General features: G+C 52.8%; 4 protein-coding genes across 4 annotated transcripts; 2 read left to right on the top strand and 2 right to left on the bottom strand.

Moving 5' to 3' along the window:
* Window positions 1-230: 230 nt before the first annotated feature.
* On the bottom strand, window positions 231-8,716 carry PG986_009276 (uncharacterized protein; the record flags this gene model as incomplete). The annotated part of the gene is made up of 13 exons (XM_066845498.1): window positions 231-245; window positions 316-568; window positions 654-2,487; window positions 2,546-3,222; window positions 3,277-3,449; window positions 3,516-3,602; window positions 3,658-4,038; window positions 4,094-4,381; window positions 4,440-6,419; window positions 6,475-6,589; window positions 6,641-6,987; window positions 7,040-8,545; window positions 8,663-8,716. The coding sequence occupies 13 exons, from the start codon at window positions 8,714-8,716 to the stop codon at window positions 231-233; spliced, it is 7,710 nt and encodes a 2,569-aa protein (XP_066697896.1).
* A 2,217-nt stretch (window positions 8,717-10,933) lies between these two features.
* PG986_009275 (5'-3' exoribonuclease 2) lies at window positions 10,934-14,010 on the bottom strand (the record flags this gene model as incomplete). Its single annotated transcript, XM_066845497.1, has 4 exons — window positions 10,934-11,103; window positions 11,157-11,539; window positions 11,595-13,644; window positions 13,701-14,010. 4 exons carry the CDS (start codon window positions 14,008-14,010, stop codon window positions 10,934-10,936), a joined length of 2,913 nt encoding a protein of 970 aa, XP_066697895.1.
* Window positions 14,011-15,001: 991 nt separating this feature from the next.
* PG986_009274 (intracellular protein transport protein USO1) lies at window positions 15,002-18,334 on the top strand (the record flags this gene model as incomplete). The annotated part of the gene is made up of 6 exons (XM_066845496.1): window positions 15,002-15,985; window positions 16,045-17,291; window positions 17,348-17,732; window positions 17,791-17,934; window positions 18,065-18,175; window positions 18,233-18,334. The coding sequence occupies 6 exons, from the start codon at window positions 15,002-15,004 to the stop codon at window positions 18,332-18,334; spliced, it is 2,973 nt and encodes a 990-aa protein (XP_066697894.1).
* Window positions 18,335-19,048: 714 nt separating this feature from the next.
* On the top strand, window positions 19,049-20,891 carry PG986_009273 (uncharacterized protein; the record flags this gene model as incomplete). The annotated part of the gene is made up of 3 exons (XM_066845495.1): window positions 19,049-19,304; window positions 19,412-19,819; window positions 19,876-20,891. The coding sequence occupies 3 exons, from the start codon at window positions 19,049-19,051 to the stop codon at window positions 20,889-20,891; spliced, it is 1,680 nt and encodes a 559-aa protein (XP_066697893.1).
* Between the last annotated feature and the right edge of the window lie 1,591 nt (window positions 20,892-22,482).

Here is a 22,482-nt window from a genome sequence, read left to right as displayed (position 1 = left end):
ACCTTGCGCTCGCTATGTCCATCTAACATGACAGGACATGACCTATACCCCTGTCAAGAAGGTCCAGTTCTACCATACACTCAAGGGTAGATCGAAAAAAAAAGCTTTTGGAAAGGACTTGTCTCATCCCACGCCACCACCGGTCCCTGCCATGCCACTACTTCCCCATCAGTCACTCCCTGCTTTCTGATCACTGACTCCCCCTTAGCGAGCACGTCTCTTCGTGCATCTTAGATGATGATGAGCTGTGTAGTTATATATGTTAATCTAGGTCATTGCGTGATAAGGGACGGACCCCCGTCTTTCCAAGCTTACCTCAATGAGCTTCTCGGTCAGAGCAAAGCACTGCTTGTCGGGTTCCTGGCCCTGGCTGAATGAGCACGATCTCCAGAGGCCTCCGAAGCCCACGTCTTCGAGTATCTCGTTGAGCACACCGCTCGTCTCCATCGCCGTCGAGATGCTGCGGTCCGCGGTCATGGCCTGGAGCAACGTGTGCGCGGCTTCGAGCGTGGTCGAGTTCTGGCAGTGCAGCAGAATATCATCCAGTATCTGGACGACAGGGAAGCTCCTGCAATCGATCATTAGCTTCATCTTTCTTTTCCCCGTCTTCCTCTCTTCCGTAAAGAATGCCTCATGCACGGGGTTGAACCTACAGATGAGCGATGACGGCCGGACGCATTATAGCCAGCTCGTTCAGCCACATGAGGGTCCGGTGCTGGACGGAATCTTGCAGATACTGGAAATCCACGAGTGTGATGGCTGTGTTCAACAACATGTCCTTGTCCTTCACCATGGGCAGTTCCGGGTTCGTCCGCACCTGCGGCATTGTCATCACCCCCATGGGGTTAATGCCTGACTGCCACAACGTTTCTTTGAGTTCGTCTGACCCTACTGTTCGCGATTGTACAAGGGCAAAGTATGGGGACGCGAGCATCTCCGATGGGACTTGTTCAGGTCGGCCTACCACAGGGTTGCTCATCTCCAAGAGGGTCGAGAGGACGCGCAGGGCAGTGCCCTTGGTCATGGTGTCCGTCAGTCCACGGATGAGGCAAGCCGCTATGGCGAAATGGAAGTTTTCAATCGTGAAATGGATGCCGTACAAGTCATCCAGCGGCAGCGCGGCATCCTCTAGCTGGGCGCGACCTTGGATCAAGACGTGCGCCATCTTCCCGTTGCGCACCTCCCCTGACGACCCGACATTGGTAAGTACCGCCTCCAGAAAGTTGGCTGCGCAATTGAACAAACTTGGGGGAACCAGACGAAGCAGCGAGATTGCAAGCCAGAACAGCTGCAGGCCATATCGAGAGGTAGTCAGCAACTTGCCCATCATCTTCGACAGCGAAGTTACTATGGCAATCAACATCTCGTTATTGTCTTCGCCAAATCGGCCCACCGCACTACGGAGGGCGACCAGAACCTGATAAAGCAGATCGTCGTCAACTTCCTCACGAGCCAGACATCCCATCACAGTGAAAGCCCTTGGCTGGACCGCGGGGTTGTTCTGGAACGCGGTGCTAGCCACTAGACTCATCCATCTGGACCGCCAAGCGTTGGCCATGTCTATGGACGGGGCAGCAGTAGAACAGATGTCGAAGAGGAGGGCAGCCAGACTCTCCGTACCGACAAGGGTCTGGCCATTCTCCTGGTTCGTCGAAATGGAGGCGCCGTCGCGAGTAAATACCGGAGGTGAAAATATTTCGTTTCTTGGTTCCGACAGTGTGTCGAGAGCGCCACGTAGTTTCGACAACTTTGCTTCTTCCAGATTGAACGAGGTGCAGGCGGCATGTATAGAGTTTATAAGGAGCCTGTGCACTAGAATGCGAACATCCGAGGGACCGGTATTGGCGAGCATAGTGACCACGTGGAAGATCTCGGGCAGATAGAGCTGGGACTGGACGCCACAGTCGAACGACAGCGACAGGCAGAATTGGAGCAGGGTACAGATCTCTGGCCAGACAGCGTTATCCGGCATGTACTTGGTGGGCCGCTGGGACGACCGGTTGAGGGCCTTTCGCAAACGCGAGATGATCTTGCCCCGGAGTGTGATGGTACCCATCGCCGTGATTATCGATGTCAGGCACTGGGTTTGCTCATCATGCATTCCGAGCGCCAAAGCCGCCTTTAGCACCTCTTCGAGGAATATATCAAGCAGTGTTTCGTCCTTGTATATGGAAGGCCAGACAGTGTGTTCTAGGGTCAGGTTGAGAGTGGGGTCCGTAATAGTCACATCAATGAGTTTGCGGAAGATGACAGCAATCCGCTCCTTGCCCTTCTCGCTGTCAGCCTCGTCTCCAAGCAGCGACGTTCGGAGACTTGGTAGCCAAGGTGCCATATATGCAAGACTCAATGGCTTCTGTTCGTCCGAGAAGCTTTCCCAGCCGACAAAGAACTCATTCAAGAAGTCTGAAGTCAGTTGAGGTTCTTCTTGGGCTAAATGCTTGCTGATGTTGACAATGAACTGGGTTGGGTCGAGAGGAACGGCGATATCTGGTAGATCTCGTTGTTAGCAGAGAATGTAAAAGATCGAATAGCTCGGCCAAGTTACCTCGGATACACATAAACTTCGAGGCGGCCTTGAATTTGAAGGCTCTGCATAAGGCGCCCAGTAAGTTATATGAAGAAAGCCGTAGAATGGGATCGGCGGCAGCAAGGTTTGTGAGCGCAAGGTTGAGTAGAGTCCCGGGGACGTCTTGTGGCCGAATAAGTCTCTCGTATGACTTCAATGTCCTCGTGTCTTTGCCGTACTTGGCTTTCGCGCCACGAACGGCCTGCAGAACGTCCGATTTCTTCGAGCTCTGAAAGTACATGACTATCTTGCCATTGTCTGCACGCAGACCAAATGCAGAGTCGTCATCGGTTGGGATGGATGTCGGAGCTTCTTCTACCTCGCCTAATCTGAAGATATCGTTGACGGTGGCGTGGAGACGGAAGCCTGGGTGTACCTCTTGTTTCTTCGTCGTCGTCACTTGGACGAATTGGCTGCCAACTTTGATAATGACTTCAATCTGACCCCTGGTTTTGGATAGCCTAGTTATGTTCTGGAACACGTATCTGGTATCCGTCACGACGCTGATGGTCTCTTTCGGAAGATGCAATTGACTGAGATGGAAATGTGACTGCAAGTCCTGAAGACTTCCGATAAGGTGGTAATCGACATTGCCTGGGTTGAATACGCTTGCTTCGTTCTTCGTAGCCAAGCGAAGGATACGGCGGAGACATTTCCTTAAGTTCGGTCAGAAACAGAATAGTGGAAAAGTGGCTCACGGGCGAACATACCTGAACGCGCTGTTCATGTTGTAGACGTAAATTCTGGATAGCGAACGGGAAATCTCGGTCGGGCTCAGGAGCTCAAGCTTCTTGAAAAGGTCATCCTGGGGCTCATTTTGCCCGTTGTAGCAGGTTGCATCGATAAGCAGGCCAAAAGGCCGATGCCATAGGCGACTTGCTATCTGCATAAGGGTTAGCTATGGTAGGGCGAGATGGCACTGCAGCCACATTCAGGAGCGTGCCCGTACCTTCAAGTAGCAGTATATAAGGGTATCAAAATCAATGGAGTCGGAATCAATATGGCGGAGAATGACGCATATGATCGACAAACCATCCTAAAGGGTTATGAGTCAGTTAACAATCCCCGTCTGTTGCAGTGTATGAACGCACCTTGCTCTCGCCGCCATCGTATACAGCTCGCGAGGTCATGAACGACTCAGTGCTGCGGAAAGCATTCCGAAGCATGAAATGCTGAAACCTGGAGTAGGCAAGCGGAGCATTGGATGATATCTGGGGCCGATTCCAAGTAACGGCGAGCGGAGGGGGTCCTAGGGTCGTGACCAGGTTGCGCAGCGGCTCGATAGCTGGAGACCGCCCACGGGCCAGCTCGTTCGGAGACCGTACGTAGTCTCTCCGTGTCTGCGTCATGAGTTTCTGCCGGACTTGGTCCCAATGGTCATAGAGAAATCTGTGAAGCGCCACGCATGAACCGAAATCGAAAGTCTCGGTCTCCGGAGAAGGGGTATCAAGCGTATCGGCGTCAGGTGGGATCTAAGATACGTCAGTACTATGATAAGCTAAAAGAGGGCTGGGGTTAGTGACGAACCGAAATCTCTCGAAGGAATTGAGTCACGCGGTAGATGTTCTGCGCAAGGAAGTCGTTGAGAGGATACATATACGGCTCTTTGGCACCAAAGAGGACGTTGTTTGCCAAGTTCTGGATGACTTTGGCGATCAAGAGCAGCCCACGCCGCATCTCTTTCGATGGCGCTACGCTTACCAGCCCTTCGGCTTCAGGGGCCACAATAGCAGGGCAAAAGAACCTCAGGAATATGAAGGCGCCAACTGCTGTGTACTTGGCCTCGGGGAATCTAGTCATGACTGCGGCTGATATCTGCGGTGGATTATTAGAGATGGTCTTTGGGGCGAAATAAAGGGGCGGGAAAACATACGATACTGCATATCTTCCTGAAGGAGGCTGGAATGGTGGCCGAAGAGGCCCTGATGTCATCGATGAAGACCTTCGCCACGATACGCAGTTGCAGTGCGTTCTTCTGCACCTCTTCTTGTGAGTGTATTCGCGCAGGATCCAGCTCGAGATCAAGATCCTTCGACGTCAACATGAGACGTTCGACAACCTTTTGGAGAGTTGCGCGTAAGTATTCGGCACCTTTCCATTTCGCATAAACCGAAAGGATCTTGGTTGCAACACAGTTCCGACGCAGGATCTCCGACTCATTCTCGGTATCTTCAATCTCTTGTTTGATGAGCGCCTCCATGAGTTCGAAGGTAAGACCACGCGTCTCAAAGATGTTGAGCAGGGATATCGTTAACTCGTCCACTTCGCTACTGGGACAGACGGTGCTGATGGCGACAGCAAGATGCAGGTCGTGAGTCAGGATGTCCAACAGCTCCTCGTACCTCTCGCTGACTGCGGCGTCCGATAGGTTGCTGAACTCGGTTCCTTGAACCAGGATGTTGTATAGGACCTTGACAAAAGCAGTGCGGATTTCAACATTTTCATGGTACCCTATGCTGAGCGAATGCTTGAGACCGACGTCAATGTTTGCACTGAGCAGGTTTGACAGGATGGTGATTGACAGGTCTCCCGAGGATGTCGACTCGTCGCGGTTGGTGGAAGGTATCAGCAAATCGCCTCTGTGGATGTCCATAGGCTCGTAGTTGAGCAGAGATAGAAACCTATTAAAATAGGTGTGAAACATCTGCGACTTCAGCTCGCTCGTTCCCGCATCGTTTTGCCCATCCCCTGGTTGCAAGGGCAGACGATACGTCAGTTCTGCAAGGGAACGAAGACATGCCCTGTCGAGGTCTCTCTGGATACGGGCTATTTCGTCTTGGCGAACGCCTCCGTAAGTTCCCTCGCGGGGAGAGCGAGGGCGCGCAATCCAGCCAAAGATGAACTCCAGCAGCTGGTTACGAATTCGCACATCGTCGCGTAAGTTCAAATGCTCCTTTTTCCGTGTCACCACCTCACAGAGTTGGCAGACCTTGATCTTCACTCTCAGGCAGCCGATATTGTCAGGGGAGCTGTCCAGGAACTTAGCAAAGTTCAGTGTCAATGACCCCAAGTGAACTGATGCTGCTGCACCCAGGTCGGAGGGCGTTTCTAGTCGATCAACAAGTACTTTCAACAGAGATGAGGTCTGCTCCGCGAAGATAATCTCGCCGTCCTGGCTTTTGCCGGTCGTCTCGAGCGCTCCAGTGAACAAAACCTCGAGCTCGGACTCCAAGGCTTTGAACAAAGGTTGGTAGAGGTTGGGAGAGATCTCGACCGATAGAACTTCTCTCATCGACTCCCTGACCCGAACGTTGCTGCATGCAAGGAGCTGGATCCCGAGACGCAAATATCGACTCAGCAAAGTCTCCTCAAAGTTCTCTGACGACAACCGGTCGATCCAGCGCAATCCTCCCACAGCGGGTTCCTCCAGGTTGTAAGCTTGATCAGCTACGCAAATCCCGCCAAGAGAGGCAAGGAACCCCGAATAATTACGCCATTCCGTTAGAGAGCGGTCATCCACGCTATCGATAGGAGTTGTAGAGACGTCTTTAGATAGATACATCCATCTGTCGAATGCAATCTCCCAAGCCTCCAAGATACCCATGCTCGGACATTGCATACGGCGTAGCAGATTTCGTATCCGCTTCTGAAAAGCGACCACGCCGGTAAACCTAAAGGCACGAGACGCTATCTCGGAGAATACTTCGCTGTTCCGCAATAGGGGCACTGTTGTTTTTGTAGTTTCTGAAGCCGAATCCACGATGCGACATTCGTCGTTGAACAGGCCGATGCACGACGTAACAAGCTGGCATGTCTCGATGTCTGCAGAGTTAAGAGAGACGAGAAAGAGTGTCTCTAACTTTGCGGTCACTGCCGTTCGCTCTGGAATCTCATCTGTGACTTCCGATAGCTCCTGTGAGATTTGGGTGAGCACAGTGCCGCCTTCATGTTGATTGCCAAGTGCTTACCTTGATATTGGTCAGTAACAGCAACCGGGATTCAAGATAGCCGTGAATTGATTCCAAGACCGTGGTGTCGCCTTGTTGCATGTATTTCATGCACATGGACATGAGAGAGAGCGAGCTGGCTGGCAATCAGTATACGGGCACCTGACACGAATCACGGAATGCTTACGTAAGTTTCCAGAATTTGATTTTGAACCCCTGAGTCTCGAGTCTCTTGGCCTTGCGTAGGGAGCCCAAGATGCCATCTGGTGCTAATAGGCGTTGCGCCATAGCGCTTGATAGTGCTCTGACCTGATCATTCGCCGATACTAAGCATGATATGAAGGCTTCAAAGTTATCCTCGTAAAATTTATCCGTGCTATCAGCAGGCGCGTTGTCGAAAAGAGTTGTCGGTGATGCATCCAAAAACTTCAGAATCGTGCAAATCATAGCGGTATTGGATGCGCTGGTCTCCGAAGCCTTGCGCTGCGAGGTATGGTCGCCTAGATACATATCCGTTGATACGGCAAGCATTGTCTACTTGAATTAGAGCGATACTGTGAGTGTTCATGAGGGCAAGACAATTTACCTTCATCTGTTCCTGAATGAAGCCTGCGACTTCAAGGAAAAGGGGGCGGTACTGTTCAGCTCGTCGCTGCCGCGCAAAGTAAGAGCACGCCTGTATCAAGGAAATCTTGAACATTTGCGGTGCAGACGAGTGCAGACACGCCTGGACTAGGGACTCGACAGATCCCTCGAAATTGAGATGAGTGAGACTGATCAGAGCAGCTGTCGTCAGATCCTGATCAAACCCACTGCCATCTAAACTGGGGGAGTATCTGCGAAACACGGCATCTCGTACTTCATCCTGGACATCCATGGCATAACTGACAAACGCAGCGTCGCTATCGACGTCGAAATGACGGGCTGCACGCAATAGGCACACCAAGCAGTATCCTGCGACTTCGTTTTGGTTTCTTAGCTGTTTTCTCAGTGTGTCCAGGAATTGCACCTTCTTGGCCATACTGCCACTCTTGGCTTCTCGCAAGTTACTGGCCACCTCAAAGACTTCGGGTACAAGGAAGAGCAGCATCATCTGCAAGGGCTGTAGCATCGATTTCCTCCTGGTGCTGTCAGTGATGGTCTGCGTCATGTCGAAAAGCGTATCAGCACCACCATCCAGCCTCCTACGCTGATTGTGTAACCTGACAAACTCATGGGGGTACCGATCAAGCCATCGTATAATCATAAGCGGAGTGACAATTGCAATAGTACTCTGGAAAGGCTTTCGGAAATGGAGAAAGCTAGAACACAGTTCCTGGATGACCTGTCCCAGCTTTTGGCTGTCGAGCCAAGCGTATGAGAGCAAGCGCAAGATCACTAAAGACAACTTCTCATCTTCGGCCAAGGCTTGCGGCTGCGGCGCACCAGCTTGAACGGGCACCGCTGCCCGAACTGTATAAATCACGGCCCTGAAGTATTCGAACGTTGCGGGCCAGCTTGACGCGGTCAGAAATTCACAGATTGACCTTATATGTGGCTCGACATCTTGGGGTTGCAGGTGGCTGGCGCCGCTGCCTTCGGCAGGTTCATCCGAGCTGCTTGACGACAAACCCCGGGAAAGAGGTTCTCCGTATCTTGGGTCCAGGACCTCCTTCGCGGTATCCTCGTCTAATATCGACCGCGCAGGGAGCGAAAAGCCGTCGGGTAAAGGCTCGAGCATATGCTTGAAATGGTCCAGTATCCTCGCGACGAGGTCATTATCGAGCCGCTGCAGGTTGAGAGCGACGGAAGGCGGCCGCCCATTTGGGTATGCCGCATCGTTTCCGGCATCCCCTCCGTCTTGCTGCTCCTTCCAATTCGCACGACAGCAATCGGCGGCCAATGCCAACACGTAAAGCTCGGATAGAAGTATATGGGTTGGGTGCGTCACGAAGCTCTTATAGGGGCGACCCAATTCTTCCAAAAGCGTCACAAGGGAATCCAGCACGACTGCGACCGACAAAGAGCTGATCTTGATCAGAGTTTGGCGGGTAATAACGGCTATCTCATCCTGACGTAGGTCCTGGGCGTGCGTGCCGGTACGATGTGGGAGCTGGCAGGAAGCTGCATTAGCAAGGCGAACAATGACTGTGCCGGGTCTTCCGCTGGGATCGCAAACCCAAAGCGCGTGTTGTCACCGTCAAGGAAAAGGAGTTGTGATATAGTGTACCCTGGTAGTAAGTCTTTCGACCAAGCAGCCCACGAGGCCCGCATCGCCATTCATCTTGTAAACCGTAGGCTCGAGATCGAGAAGCCACTCGTCATGGTGACGGTGCCATATACAAGCGGAAGCGTTGGGAGGGAGAGGTCGTCAAAGACTCGTCGCAAATGAGAGGGCGGTATGTCTCGGGGCTTGTACGACTAGCAGGAACTCGGAAGGGCACCTCGCGCTGGGGGTGCTTGCGGCGTGGTGATTGGGGATCTCGTGTGCGTGGGTGCGTGCGTGCGCGGACCTGAATGGACTCGACGGATAGGTGCCGGCGTTGGTGGTTTGGGAGCGAGTATGCTATGCAAAATAAGGAACAAGAATGCGCCGGGTGACACGTCAGTTCAGGGTCGGTGTTTTAGGAGTTTGCAGCTCGAGAACGGGCCCTGGGGTATATGGCGGTTGTTTGTTTGCGACTGCGAGCAGTGGTTTATTACTAGTGGTGTGCATGGATCGAGGCCGGGTGGATATATTGGTTGGAATGGTGTCGCAACTGTGCAGCTCGGCAGACCCTGGGATAGTGATCTGATAGACAGTGCCAGTGCCGGGTTGGGCTCGCGAGCATCGACGTGACGAAAAGGGAAGATCCGTCACCTTAGCGGTCCCAAACAGCCTAACCCAGGGAACGACAAGGAGCCCGGCAGGCGAAGCTAGCAGGCTAGGTTCTAGGCACGATACGGATATGGAGAACTGGCCTCTCGTAAAGCGGCCCCCGACAGCTCGATTTTGATCAACTATTGAGGGAATCAATCGATCCGTTCGTTCATGTTGGGTTTGCTCGAGAATTTCCCAGCGAGGAGGGTCCCTAATCCCGGCTCCTAGCCTGAAGGAGGACAAAAGGTCGTGGCGTGCGGGGGGAACTGAGCCTTTACGCCAATGAGCCGTGCGTGCGTTGAAGAAAAGTGACACCAAATGTAAGTTATGTGCCCACCGGTAATTTTGCCTGCTTTTTTGTTTGATTTGACTCCTGACGAGCGCGGAAAGCAGAGACGGCCGGCTCGTCGCGGACGGACGCAACGTCCCTCGGGTCGCGGAGCCCTGGCGCGGTCGTTCATTTCTTCGGTTCCTCCTCTCCTCCATTCTGGTTGCAGCACTAATATTACATACATATAACCTACTTTATCTCTCGGAGTGGTATCTGTTGCGAGATGAAGCGAAAAAACAAAAACAAAAAAAACGTGCTGCTTGGGTTGACGGGCTAGCGTTGCAGCGATCGCTAGACTTCTGTGCTTCGGCCAGCGGGGTGCCTAGGTAGTCCCTGCACTGCCTGCACGAGCGGTTTCGGTGCGCTGGGTTCCTGGGTTACTGGGTAGGGAGCTTGGGAGCTTGGGAGCTTGGGAGCCTAAGAGCCAGGGTGCAGGCAGGCCTCCAAGCCTGTCAGCGATATTCCGCGGTGCATGGATGGTATGGCCAGATGGTCTGTAGGAAATTCATCAGGGCCTGACCGACTTAATTTCTTGTTGGGCCAGAATACTGCTCGATGATCGCCGGCCTTGCTTTCCTTTCTTTCTTGCGGCTTCTCACTCAGTGTCACTTCAAATAGGGTGAAACACAAGAGTTACAGAGAGCATTTGCCGGGGGTCCTTTGATTCTACCAGATGCGTTGGAGACAACAGAAGAAGAAAAAAAGGCACACGATGTTACGCTCTGCAAATTCCTTGCGTGCTCGTCAAGGTTCTTACTGCCGCTAGCCTCGCAGCAGTCAAGAACATGTGGGCATTGCACTGACTGAATCTAATAAGCTTACCTACCCACATGGCCAAGGACCGATTTTGGTGTACTTCGGGGCCTATCCTAGCCTCCGGGGCCTGCGTCTTACCTACAAGCTACAAATACTAGTACTACTAGGTAGGTAGTCGGCCAATATAACACGGCATCTACGTGTAGCGTGCAACCGCCAGTGAGCTTGGGCGTGTCTTATATCCGAAGAGCAGTGTATACATGTACATTGTAAAAGATGCAGGAGCCGAATAGCAAAGGGCGCTTCCCGCACATCAAGGAGGATTCAGGAACCGCATGCTTCCGGTACATGATCGCATTAAAGGCGGTGAACATCGCATCTGGACCAGGTGGTCGGCGATCGAATAGATTATGCAGGGATCAATCAGTTTGGAGCAAACAGTCAATGGCCCGTGGGTTTAGATACTTGTTTGCATCCTACATATCCTGGCAGTCTTACTGCCAGCTATTGCGCACCGCCCCCGTTCCAGGTACCCCCGATGCCATTCAGCTAGTTCATCCCCTGTAGCCCCGTCCACCTCTATAGCCGCCACCTCCGCCTCGGCCTCGGCCATGATCATATGATCGTTGGCCGCCGCCGCCGCCTCTTCCATACTGGTTATATCCGCCATAGCCCTGCGGGGGCGGTGGGGGTGCTTGGTAGCCACCCTGATAACCGTACTGACCTGGAGGCTGTTGGTACGGCTGCTGGTACGGCTGCTGGTAGTTGCCGCCGTACGCACCCGGCGGCGGAGGCGGTAGTCCAGCGCCAAAGCCAGCTTGTCCCGGGGAGGCGGGATCAAACCTGGCGGTGGGACCCAGCCCGGCGGTGGTGCCGGGAACGGATTTGACCCATGTTGTTGATGGTGGCCATTGTTGTTGTTATAACGTGGCCTATCTTGCCGTCCACCACGGGAATCAGGGCCATAGTTCATGCGCCCTCTATTGCCGCCGTAGCCTCCCCGACCTAGAGGGGCACCGCCGTGGCTGCGGCCTGAGTTCCGCATCTTACCCTTCAATTCCTCAATATCACTGTTGTTCAACGCAGGGGTTGGAAGTTGGGCTCCGCGTAATAGCATCGACTTGTGGGTGTGGCTGCTCTTGGGCATTTCGTAGTAGACACTATCAAAACATGTTAGCTGAATGTCATATAATGGAGTTGATACATGATACTAACGTCAAAGATCGATCATCATCAATGTCGGGGAAGGCCTTGCGTTCCAGTGGGTACTCCAGAGCAGAATGCGGGAGATACTCGGGCATCTTCTCAATGACGCCCGACAAACCCTGGCTGGCTCGCGGGTCAAGCTTATATGTTGGAGCCCCTTGTTTCTTGGAGTAGAAATTGCTAATAACATCGTCATATAGTTCCTGGTTGGCCTCAGAGAGCAAAAGAACATCCTTTCCCGGCTCATTTCTTGCGCGGTCCTCCGGGCTTAACAAGGGATATTTCTTTTCGGCCGCTGCAAGAAGACGCGGCATATCGATGAATGGTAGCAGCGCAACGCCTTGCCATGCCATTTTCTTGCCATTCAGATCGATCTCGAACTCCTCAGGGTAAAAGTCAATAATGTCGCTTTCTGGGTCAGTCATAAGATCATGGAAGACTTCCGGAAGCACATGTTTTGACGCAGCCGGTTGCACACTGAGCAGCTGCTCGAAGGGCTTCGATGTTCTGCCCTTCTTGAAGTCAATCTTGGTCTTGACAATGTCGACGAAATCTTGAGCAAATGGTGCATAGTGGTATGGATAGTACCATTCCCAGCTTGCGCAGCCTTGGAAGTAGTATTTCAAAACCCAGGCGAGTCCTTCGACGTATGCGCGAGCCACGCTATGCCGGAACTCGATATCTTTGGGATCAACATGGAACTTCTGTTCGTAGTATCTGTCGGCATATCCATCTTCCCACAACTTGACGGTATCCTCAGACGGGTCTGGCTTCGCAGGGGTAGGAGTCTCGGCTTGAGCCTCACTGCCTGGGGTGCTCGCTGAGTCATTCTCAATCATCTCGGCCTTTCGTTTGCCTAAAGCAGATGATGAGTCCTGGTTGTCCGCTCCATTTTGGGCCGCTTCCTTGGGCATAAGTCCTTGGATCTGGCTCTTGAGAACAGCAGCGGCACTCTTGTTCGCCGCATTCGCATCCGGGACCGCGCTGCGGTTGATGACCATATCATGCGTCATAGTGTTAGAAAGTGAGGCAGGAAGCCCCGCGTTGCCGTTGCGATTCTGGTTGTTGAAACGGCCATTCCTTTCATCATTAAGCCTTCGCCTCTTGGCATTGGCCTCTCGCCTTTCCTCCCCTTCTCTTCGGCGCTTGAAAATAGCATCCTCTTGTTTGGCCAGGCCGTTCAGGATGAACTGCGCCTTCTCTAGGTCGACGTCGCCATCCTTGGTCATATAGCCTCCCATTACGGGGAGATTATCTCTCCAGATGGCGGACAGAGTATCGATACTGTTCTCACGGATTTCGAGGGCAGGGAGATGGGGCAAGAAATCGTTGCCAACGAAAAAGCACATGAATACCCAATCGTCGATGGCTCGCTCGAGATCCCAACGAAAAGGCAATCCCGGGACGCTGAGCTCCACGGCAAGGTATTCACGGAGAACTGGAACATGCAGCCAGATGAAAGGCTTCAAAGGCATCTCTTTATCCTTCTCATCATCTTTGTTCTTCGCTTCACCACGACACTGCGCCGCTTCGTGGCCTGGCTGCCCGCAGATCTTGCAGGTCCTAACCTTACCCTCCTGGGCGAAGACATCCTCACGGAGAACGCGGAAATGGGGCTCGTGCGTGGCTAATGCCAACATGATTAGATCGGCGTCCAACCCGTAAATCACATGCCGCGTGTTGGGGTCATGTTCTGGCGAAGCGCGCTGCGAACGGACAAAGTTCATGATCTTGTGCTCTCCCTCGCCGGGGATAGAAGCGTCAGAAATGATGACCTTCATATTTGCCCATCCAGGATCGGTGTTCAGCTTGTAAGCACACCAGTATCTCAAACTGCCTGCCAGGATATCCATAAACGGGGTTCCCGGAGTGATGCTGTTGGAGTCGAAAGCCTTCTTGGCCATGGCCTCGAGCGTCTCCGGGGGCAACACACCACCGTTCTGCTTTTTCAGCATTTTGTAGTGTTCTTCCTTATCGGCTGCCTTCTCCTGGGCCTCTTGCGCAGAACGGAAACGGCGGGAGCGCTGCTGGTTCATCTTGGCACGAGGCGCGACGCCGTCTATCTACAGGTCAGTACGTAAACTCGCGGTTTGTTGCGACAGAACCAGAACATACCAATAGCAATCATCAATAGCTTTTTGGGGCGAACCATGTTTACGACACGATCGGTGTACTTGAAGATTTCCAGCATCATCTCCTCTTCGTCCTCGGGCGCCGGTCTATCCTCAGGGTGCGAGCAAGGGTGCACAATACCGTTCATATCCAGGTAGAGATTGTCGAATTCCTCGCCGTTCGGATTGGGTCTGGTGGTGTCCACGGGGATGACTGTTCCATCTTCCATGACAATGGGTTTGTCCTCGATCACTGGCGAGATGATCTTGGGGTATTTGTTGGAAAGCCAACGGAAAGCTGCTGGAATACCCATGATGGCGAAAGTCGAGTTGGATGCCTAGATGGGCTTCGAACGAGATGGGAAAGCTGGGGAGTCTAGAAGAGATCTAGTGGTGATGCAAGAACCGATTCGAGAACGGATTCGATCTATGTGGCACGTAATCAAGCTGCGACTGGGCCGCTGAAATCAACGTGGTGCGATTGCGACGTGGTGATCGCAGACACTGTCGTAAGTGTCAGCTTTCGGGAGCCTCGTGTTCGGCCGGCGCATGGGGCTTGAACAAAGTTGGCGCACTCGATGGTCGGTACCAATTACTCGAATAAAGGGACAACAGGTCGCCGAATAAAGACCGCAAAGGGGTGCGGCGATATAGAAAGAAACAAAAACACTATGGTATTGTCCACCTAAAAGTATGTTCTTGGATGAGAGAGGCTCAGGCTGTTTCTAAAAGCTAGACACATCCATCCGGATTGCGCGCAACGCGACCGATTGATCCATCGTAAATTCTTATCGATAATTGATAGGAGTTAGGTACATTGGTACAGTGGGTACGTGGAGCTGTGAGAGCAGCCAACCTGCCCAATTAGCGCCGTCAGCTGCCGCATAGTCCCAATCGTCTTCTGGCCAGCTCATACATTAGGCGCTGGATGTACTGAAGTTCGGTACATTAGCTTCGCAGGTCACCAGTTGAACATTGAATGTACAATGTGCTAGTCGGTCTCGCACCTAACCTTACATTGTTCCAATTGATATGCGACTGCCACGATGCATTAAGTACTCAACATAGGTACGTATGCACGCAGCTGAACCTCTTCTCCTTTTAATACCGACCGGGCATAGTATAGTCCTCGAGAAATTGTTACCTATAAGACAAGAAGAGGCTACCAAGCAGCTTTCCCCAGCTTTCCCCGGCTTCACCATTCCCACCCCTGATCTAAGCCGAGACATGCACAGCGGTAGGTAATCACTTGCCTCATGGCATTGACGTATAGAAGAGCACATGTCCAGTGGTTTGTTCTAAACCATGTTCTCCTCCATCGCGACCGCGCCTGCTAAGCAGTCGGTCGGCGAAACCATCACCGTCCTCAGCGGCCGCCTCAGCTCAGCAACCCTTCTCGAAGACCGCCGTGCCGCCATTCTTGGTTTACGAAGCTTTGCAAAAGAGTATCCCGCTTCCGTAGCATCAGGGGCCCTGAGAAGCCTGATAGGAAGCTTATCCAAAGACGGCGAAGATGTCGATACCGTCAAGGTGGTCCTCGAGACCCTTTTAATGCTCTTTAACCCGAATCAGGACAGCCCAGAAGCTTCCGAGGAGATTGCGCTTTGGCTGGCCGACGAGTTCACCCAGCGCCAGGAGAACGTCACCCTTTTGCTCGACTTTCTCGAGACGTCCGACTTCTACTCCCGACTATATTCGCTGCAACTGCTGTCCGCTATATTATCTGCTCGTACCGAGAGGACCGAGGAGTGTGTTTTCACGGCACCATTGGGCATATCGAGACTGGTGGCCGTTTTGGATGAACGACGCGAAGCCGTTCGCAACGAAGCCATTTCGCTACTCACGTACCTGACTCCCGCGAATCCCGACATACAAAAGCTTGTGGCCTTCGAGAATGCGTTCGAGCGGATCTTTGCCATCATCGCGGCAGAAGGAGGGCTGGTTGAAGGTGACCGTGTCGTGGAAGACTGCCTCATCCTTCTGGCAAACCTGTTGCGCCTCAATGCGTCCAATCAGTCCGCCTTCCGGGAGACAGGATGCGTCCTGCAACTCTCCAGACTCCTAGAGAGCAGCTACCGGCCACCAAAAGGAGCGGAGGAAATGGCGACATGGGCTCAGCAACAGGGAAACAGAAATATCTACGCTTTGCTCGCTGTCATACGCCTTTTCCTTGTGCAGGGGGCTGTGGGAACACTTCAAAACCAAAACGCCTTCTGGCAACACGGTGTACTATATCATGCTCTGCAACTAGCTTTTACTCAGACCACAGAGTTCCTTATTAGAGCGGAGGTGAGAATATTCTGCCCAAGTCCCTGATTGTTCCTTTGATTAATCGTAGATGCTTGTAGGCCCTTTCCACCTGTGCCGACATTATCAAGGCGAACCCCAAGTTGCAAGAGAGTTTTGCGCAGCTCCAAGTGCCTTCTGTTTTAGAGGACGCTATGCCATTGAACGGCCAGAACGGCAACGTCAACGGACCTGTAGTTGTGTATGTGATAGACGGCCTCTTAGACCTCACACTCAGTATCACGGCTCTTCAAGCTTTCGACTTGCGACTGGCGGCATGCCAATGCATCAAGGCCTACTTCTTCCACCATCCTGAGATCAGACGTCACTTTTTACGGCGAGCAATCGATGGCCACACGTCCGGGAGAGATGAGACCGCCAATGTCTTGTCAACCCTGTTGCAGCCGTCGAGCCAAGTCACTTCAAGTGACCCATATCGGCATTGGTTTGCTTCCGTCATCTTGATGCATCTGATTTACGACAACGCGGAGGCCAAGGCCCTGGCCATGTCGGTTACCGAGGGCGATGCTGAAAGTGGCGAGGAGGTGGTCACGAGCATTCAGACCATTACGGCCCATCTAATCAGTGGGCTTGCCCGTCCAAACTCGGAGCGTACAGTGGATGAACGTATAACCGTTGGATATCTCATGTTGCTCTTAGGTTGGCTGTTTGAAGATCTCGAGGGTGTGAATGATTTCCTCGGCGAAGGCAGCAATATCCAGAGTATCGCTCAGGCAGTACACCAGGCCCCCAATGGCAGTCTTGTGCAGGGTCTTTGCGCAATGCTCCTGGGCGTTTGCTATGAGTTTTCGACCAAGGATTCGCCTATACCCAGGTCTACTCTCCACGATGTATTACTTCAACGGATGACACGAGAAAAGTATATTGATGTCTTGACTAAGCTTCGAAGCCATCCTTTCATCCGAGACTTTGAAGTTATGCCTCAGAAGCTTGATAATTCCGGGAACCTCCCGGAAGTCTATTTTGACGCTACCTTTGTCGACTTCTTCAAAGACAACTACAGTCGAATCCTTCGTGGGATAGATCGGGAGCCTGGTATGGAAATTTCCGTGGTGACCAATGGAGTGCAAAAAGGTATCTCACGCGAGTTGGTGGACTCTCTCCGCGCACAACTCGAGGAGAAGGAACGTGCTCTACAGTCGGCTCTGGTCGACGTGACATCTTCCGACCAGCGCCTAGGACAGGAGCAGGCCGACCATAGGCGCTCGAAAGAATCATCCGCATCCGAACTTGCAAGGATCAAGGAGATCAACGAAGCACTTCAACGAGGCCACGAAGAAGAAATTCAGTAAGTGATCAGCTCCATTCCTTTCAACTACATGAGTAGCTTCTAACAGTACCTAGACGAATTACAGCACAACTGAAGTCCCAAGAGGACATTTACCAGCGGCAGCTAGAAGCGGCGCGCCGAGAAGCCAAAAACGCTGCCGACAAGATCTACGAGGAACACCGTGCCAAGGAAGAAGAGCTTCAGCGTCAACTCGAGTATGTCAAGAAGACAGCTGAGGCAGCAACCTCTCGTGCGCAAAGACGCGCAGAAACCGAACTGGCCGATGCGAAGAAGAAGTCGGAAGCGGAACTAGCTGAGGCCAAGAAGAAGGCTGAGACCGAGGTCGCAGAAGTAAAAAAGGCAGCCGAGGCACAGACGACACGTGCGCAAAGGCGTGCAGAAGCGGATATGGCGGATCTCCGTGCTACCATCAGCCGTTTCGAGACTGACCTGATGAAGGTAAAGCAGCCGTCGAAGCCATGTTGGTCCATCTTACTGATTGTACTAGGCAAACAAGGCAAAAGCCGACGAGCTTCGCTCCGCCCAAGAAGAGCATGCCGCAACTCTCAAGGCGGCGCAAGAAGCATACACTTCGAAGCTCGATGCCGAAACTGCGCGCGCTACTGCGGCCGCGGCCAAGGCAAAGGCAGCGGAGGATAGGGTTACCGAGCTTGAGAAACAGGTCACAGATCTCGAGAAGCGAATTGCACAGGGGGATGATAACACCAAGAAGGCAAGTTGTTGGATATACTCTACTGCCGTCCCTCGGGATGCTAACATTACCTCTTCAGGCCCAAGCACAGTTGAAGGCAAAGGATGAGGAGAAGGACGCCGTCCAGACGGAACTCGATGACCTTCTCATGGTGTTTGGCGACCTAGAAGAAAAGGTTGAGAAATACAAGGTATGCTTACCACCGTCGTGATGTCCCTCGTTGTGTTTGCTAACATGATGTTTGTAGAAACGGCTCAAGGGGCTTGGAGAGACCGTGTCAGATGGAGAAGGCGACGACGACGAGGATGAGGACGAGGATGAGGAAGATGATGACAATGAAGTGGATTAGAGGAAATACATCCGGAAACCAAGCATATGCTTCCTGTGGTCTTTGCAAGCCAAGCCATCGTCGATACGCTTAAGTTCAATCCACAAAAAGTTGTTGCTATGCATCGCTGCTCTTCTTACAAACATCAATGGCCTCGAGGATGCTTGGTACATAAGAGGGGGGTCAACTTCGTCGGCTACATTACTCAATCCGTCTTATGCTGGTCGATACCTACCCAAGTATTTACAGTTGTCCAGATTTACTTACCCCTCAATGATGGCAAACAAACTCGAATGTTGACCCGGGAGATGTAGGTACTAGACAACTGTTCCAATACCGTGAGACCCAGCGACGGATCATCGACCAAGTTGATTTATGAGTGCACATGGAAGTATTCCGAAGCCAAGCTCTACCAAGCAGCAGGTATTAAAGATAGTTGTTGAGCAGACGGAGGGTCGGTCGATTCCACAAGACCAGCAGCAAGCACTAGTAACCGACCTTGACTCGCTATTGGCTGGGGCTGCAACGGCTTTTGACAACCACAACCTTGGAAATTTTGGGGCTTTTTTGTGATCAAAGGAATTTTATCGAATTGGCCCAATCCGCTTGCTTAGATCGGGCTCCGTTATACACATACATACACTCGACACTACTTGTTTGTTTGTTTGTTGTTGTTAACTGTCAATACACAATTCGAGTAATTCGGCACCCAACCCAACAAACGCATATTTCATCATGAGCCGTCCTAGCAGAGCAGAAGATCCCGTCAGCGACTCGGAGTCGTTTGATTCTAGGGAGGATGAAGAGGGCTGGAACGATGTTGAGGAAGATGAAGAGACCCAAGAGGTTATCTCCCTCCTAGACGACCGCGTCTTTCCCGACGTTGTAGCAATGCTTGCCCACTGCAAGGAGGCGCACAGCTTCGACTTCTTGGCACTTCGACAGAAGCTTCGACTTGATTTCCACGGCTGCGTCAAGTTGGTCAACTATAGTATGTCGTCTTTTCTCCCTCATCTTGGAAACCCGCTTGCTACTTATGGTAGTCATTGCAAGTGTCCAAGTTTGTTCCTTACAACCATGACTAATCACATGTATCAGTCCGCCAAAGAGTTCATGAAGGTCTGCCTGTGTCGGAGCAAGACATTACCAAGGAGCTGATCCAAGATGATCAGTATCTGAAGCCTGTCCTGGAGGATGACGCCGTCATCATCGGACTGTTTGACCTGCCCGAGCTCGAGCCGGAGCAAGCCCCGGCTTCGGGTGCCAAGTCGTCTGCCGTGGACGATTTGATGAAGCGCAACGCTGATCTGCAGGAAGAAATCAGCCGCATCACGGCGCAGTTCGAGAGCTACCGCGCCACTGTCTCGGAAACGCTGGACCAGCGCTGGGGCGATGCGGCCGAGGCCGAGGCGGCCGCGTCCAAGGACAAGGCCTTGACCGTGGCGGCCGGCAAGAAGAAGCCGGAGGATGCTAGCAAGTACTACTGGGAGTCGTATGCTACAAACGGTTGGTGGTTTCTCCACGCCCTCGTTGAGTTAAAATTACTGACAGGGTTCAACCAGACATCCACGAGACCATGCTGAAGGATACAGTCCGCACTGAGTCGTACCGTGATTTTATCTACAACAACAAGCACATCTTCGCCGGTAAGACGGTACTAGATATCGGATGCGGTACGGGCATTCTGTCCATGTTCGCCGCCAAGGCAGGAGCCGCTCGGGTTTTGGCTGTTGATGCCTCGGACATCATCGACAAGGCGCGAGAGAACGTTATTCATGCCGGTCTCTCCTCAACCATCACTCTTATCAAGGGTCGCATTGAGGAAGTTACTTTGCCCGTACAGTCTGTCGATATTATCGTTAGCGAGTGGATGGGATACTGCCTTTTGTACGAGGCCATGATGAACTCGGTCCTGTGGGCGCGCGACCGTTACCTGGCGCCGGACGGCCTGCTCGTACCCGGGTCGTGCAACATGTGGATCGCGCCCGTCGCGGACAGCGAGTGGATCCAAGACAACTACAACTTCTGGCGCGACGTGTACGGCTTCGACATGCGCGCTATGCAGGCGGGCATCTGGGATGACGTGCGGGTCCTGCACTGGCCCTCGTCGGCACTCTGCGGCAAGCCCGCCGGCTTCAAGATGCTCGACCTCTACACGCTGGCCGAGAAGGACCTGACCTTCACGGCCAAGTTCCGGATGGAGATCACCGAGGACATTGACGCCCTCGACGGCTTCTTGATCTGGTTCGACAACTTCTTCGCCCCCTCGCGCAAGGACAACGAGACCGTCAACGCGGACTCGGTCGCGGACGACTGGGCCAAGGCCCCGACGTCGGAGAAGGAGCGCGTAGCGTTCACCACGGGCCCCTTCGGCACGGAGACGCACTGGAAGCAAGGCCTCCTGGTCTGCAAGCCCAAGAAGGACGAGCCTACCGCGTACAAGAAGGGCGAGATGCTGGAGGGCGAGGTCACGTTCGCGCCGCCGGCGGACATGCCCCGAGGCCTGACCATTAGCACGACCTGGAAGCCGGCTGGCTCAGAGCAGAAGCAGCATTCTCAATCATGGGATATGCGTTAGGTCCGCCCAGGAAATAGGTAGTTGACTAAAGGTGCTGCATAAGATCCAACACTAGCAAACACCCATATACTGGTTGAACGCATTGGCTTGACCAACGATACATGTGCTGCCTTAAGCCAGTCTGGCACGTGATATTCGCTCAGCAAGAAGCGCTATAAGACCCGATGACGTGATTTTGAGTGATGTTTCGGCAGGCAACTTGCGATAAGCCCTTTCTCCCTGCAGATGTGAGGCAAGCAGACGCCTACCATTCTCAGCCACGAGGAGCCCAGGTCCAAGGACCCAGCAAGTACAGTTATACCGCCGTGTACCATCCGACCTGGGTTAGTGCAACACTTACATGCAGTACACAGTAGCCAGTCTGCTCCGGTCAGGTATATTATTTAAAACTGATTAGGGGAAGTGAGCACCTGCATGCTGTCGTTTCGTTTCAACTATCTTAAGATGACGCTTATTTTGTCCACGTAGCCGGGCCGCGAGGGGATAGCAATCGGATGTCAGGCTTGCGAGGCTACTTGTTCCTTACTTCTTTAGCCCAACGCGGGGGCAGGAGGCCAGACCAAACGTTGAATAATGAACCCTGGATTTCTCAAAGGGGGCTTTTTTGCCCAATTTGCTGGTTAGGACCAACCATATCGAAGAACGGGAGCTTCAACTCGACTTTCAGCTGGCAGCTGCCCGACTTACCTCTGTTCCTGATTTTCAGGCCACAGTACTTTACAGTACGCCGACCGAACGTTTCACGTCAATCTCGTCTATTCCTACCTAGCCCTATTCCAATTCATATTTATTCCCATAATTGGCTGACTGACTGACTCTTGTCGTGTACTGCATTTGAACACACGTATGTACACGTATGTAAGGACTAAAGAAAAGGGGGATCCATTCTCGCCCACTCCCTGGCACAAAAGAGCCCCCGACTATATTGATTTTGGCATTCAACTCGCCTTGCCATGACGATCGGCGGTGCGCAACTACGTCAGAGGCGCCAGGCCGTCAAAGCAAATCACGGTTTCTGCGGCCCTTGCGGTGTCTGTGGGAGGAGGCCCATTTTGGGGGGGGCTGCTAAAATCGATAGTGCTGAAGCCGGATCGCGGAATTTGCGGGAGTGGGCTCGGCGGTAACATCATCGGTCACGAGAGGTTGATGTGGGAGGTGGGTTATTCGGGGCACAGGGCACGTTCGTTACCGAATTACCTAAATGAATGATCTGAGCTCGAACCCATATCAAATCACGACTCGATACTATCTCGATGTATTGTATCCAGTCGTGCGTATATCATATCCATCCCGCGGCGGGGAAATTTTGCTGATGGAGTGGTGCCGAGGTTGCCCCTAGGTTGCCTGTGCAAAGGGTCGAAATCCTTGGTCGGTATCTGACGATCTCAGATTGATCGTCCGCAAACGAGGTGGCTAAGGTTCAGCTCTCGGCTTCGGCTACCGCAGAACTTTACCACGAAGAGCAAATGATAGGCAGCCTCCCAGCACTCCAGAGGACACAACTTGGTCCTCTACCATGCCTAGCGTCAGGGTGGGTTTCTCTATCAACAACCACTGCCCACATATTATGTTGGTGACTGAGCTAGATCTA

This window comes from Apiospora aurea (genome assembly GCF_038362705.1).
Source record: "Apiospora aurea strain CBS 24483 chromosome Unknown utg000006l_segment0_segment0, whole genome shotgun sequence".
Taxonomy (NCBI): Eukaryota; Fungi; Ascomycota; class Sordariomycetes; order Amphisphaeriales; family Apiosporaceae; genus Apiospora; species Apiospora aurea.
Note: the sequence above shows the minus strand (reverse complement) of the source record. Positions and strands in the feature narration are given on the sequence as shown.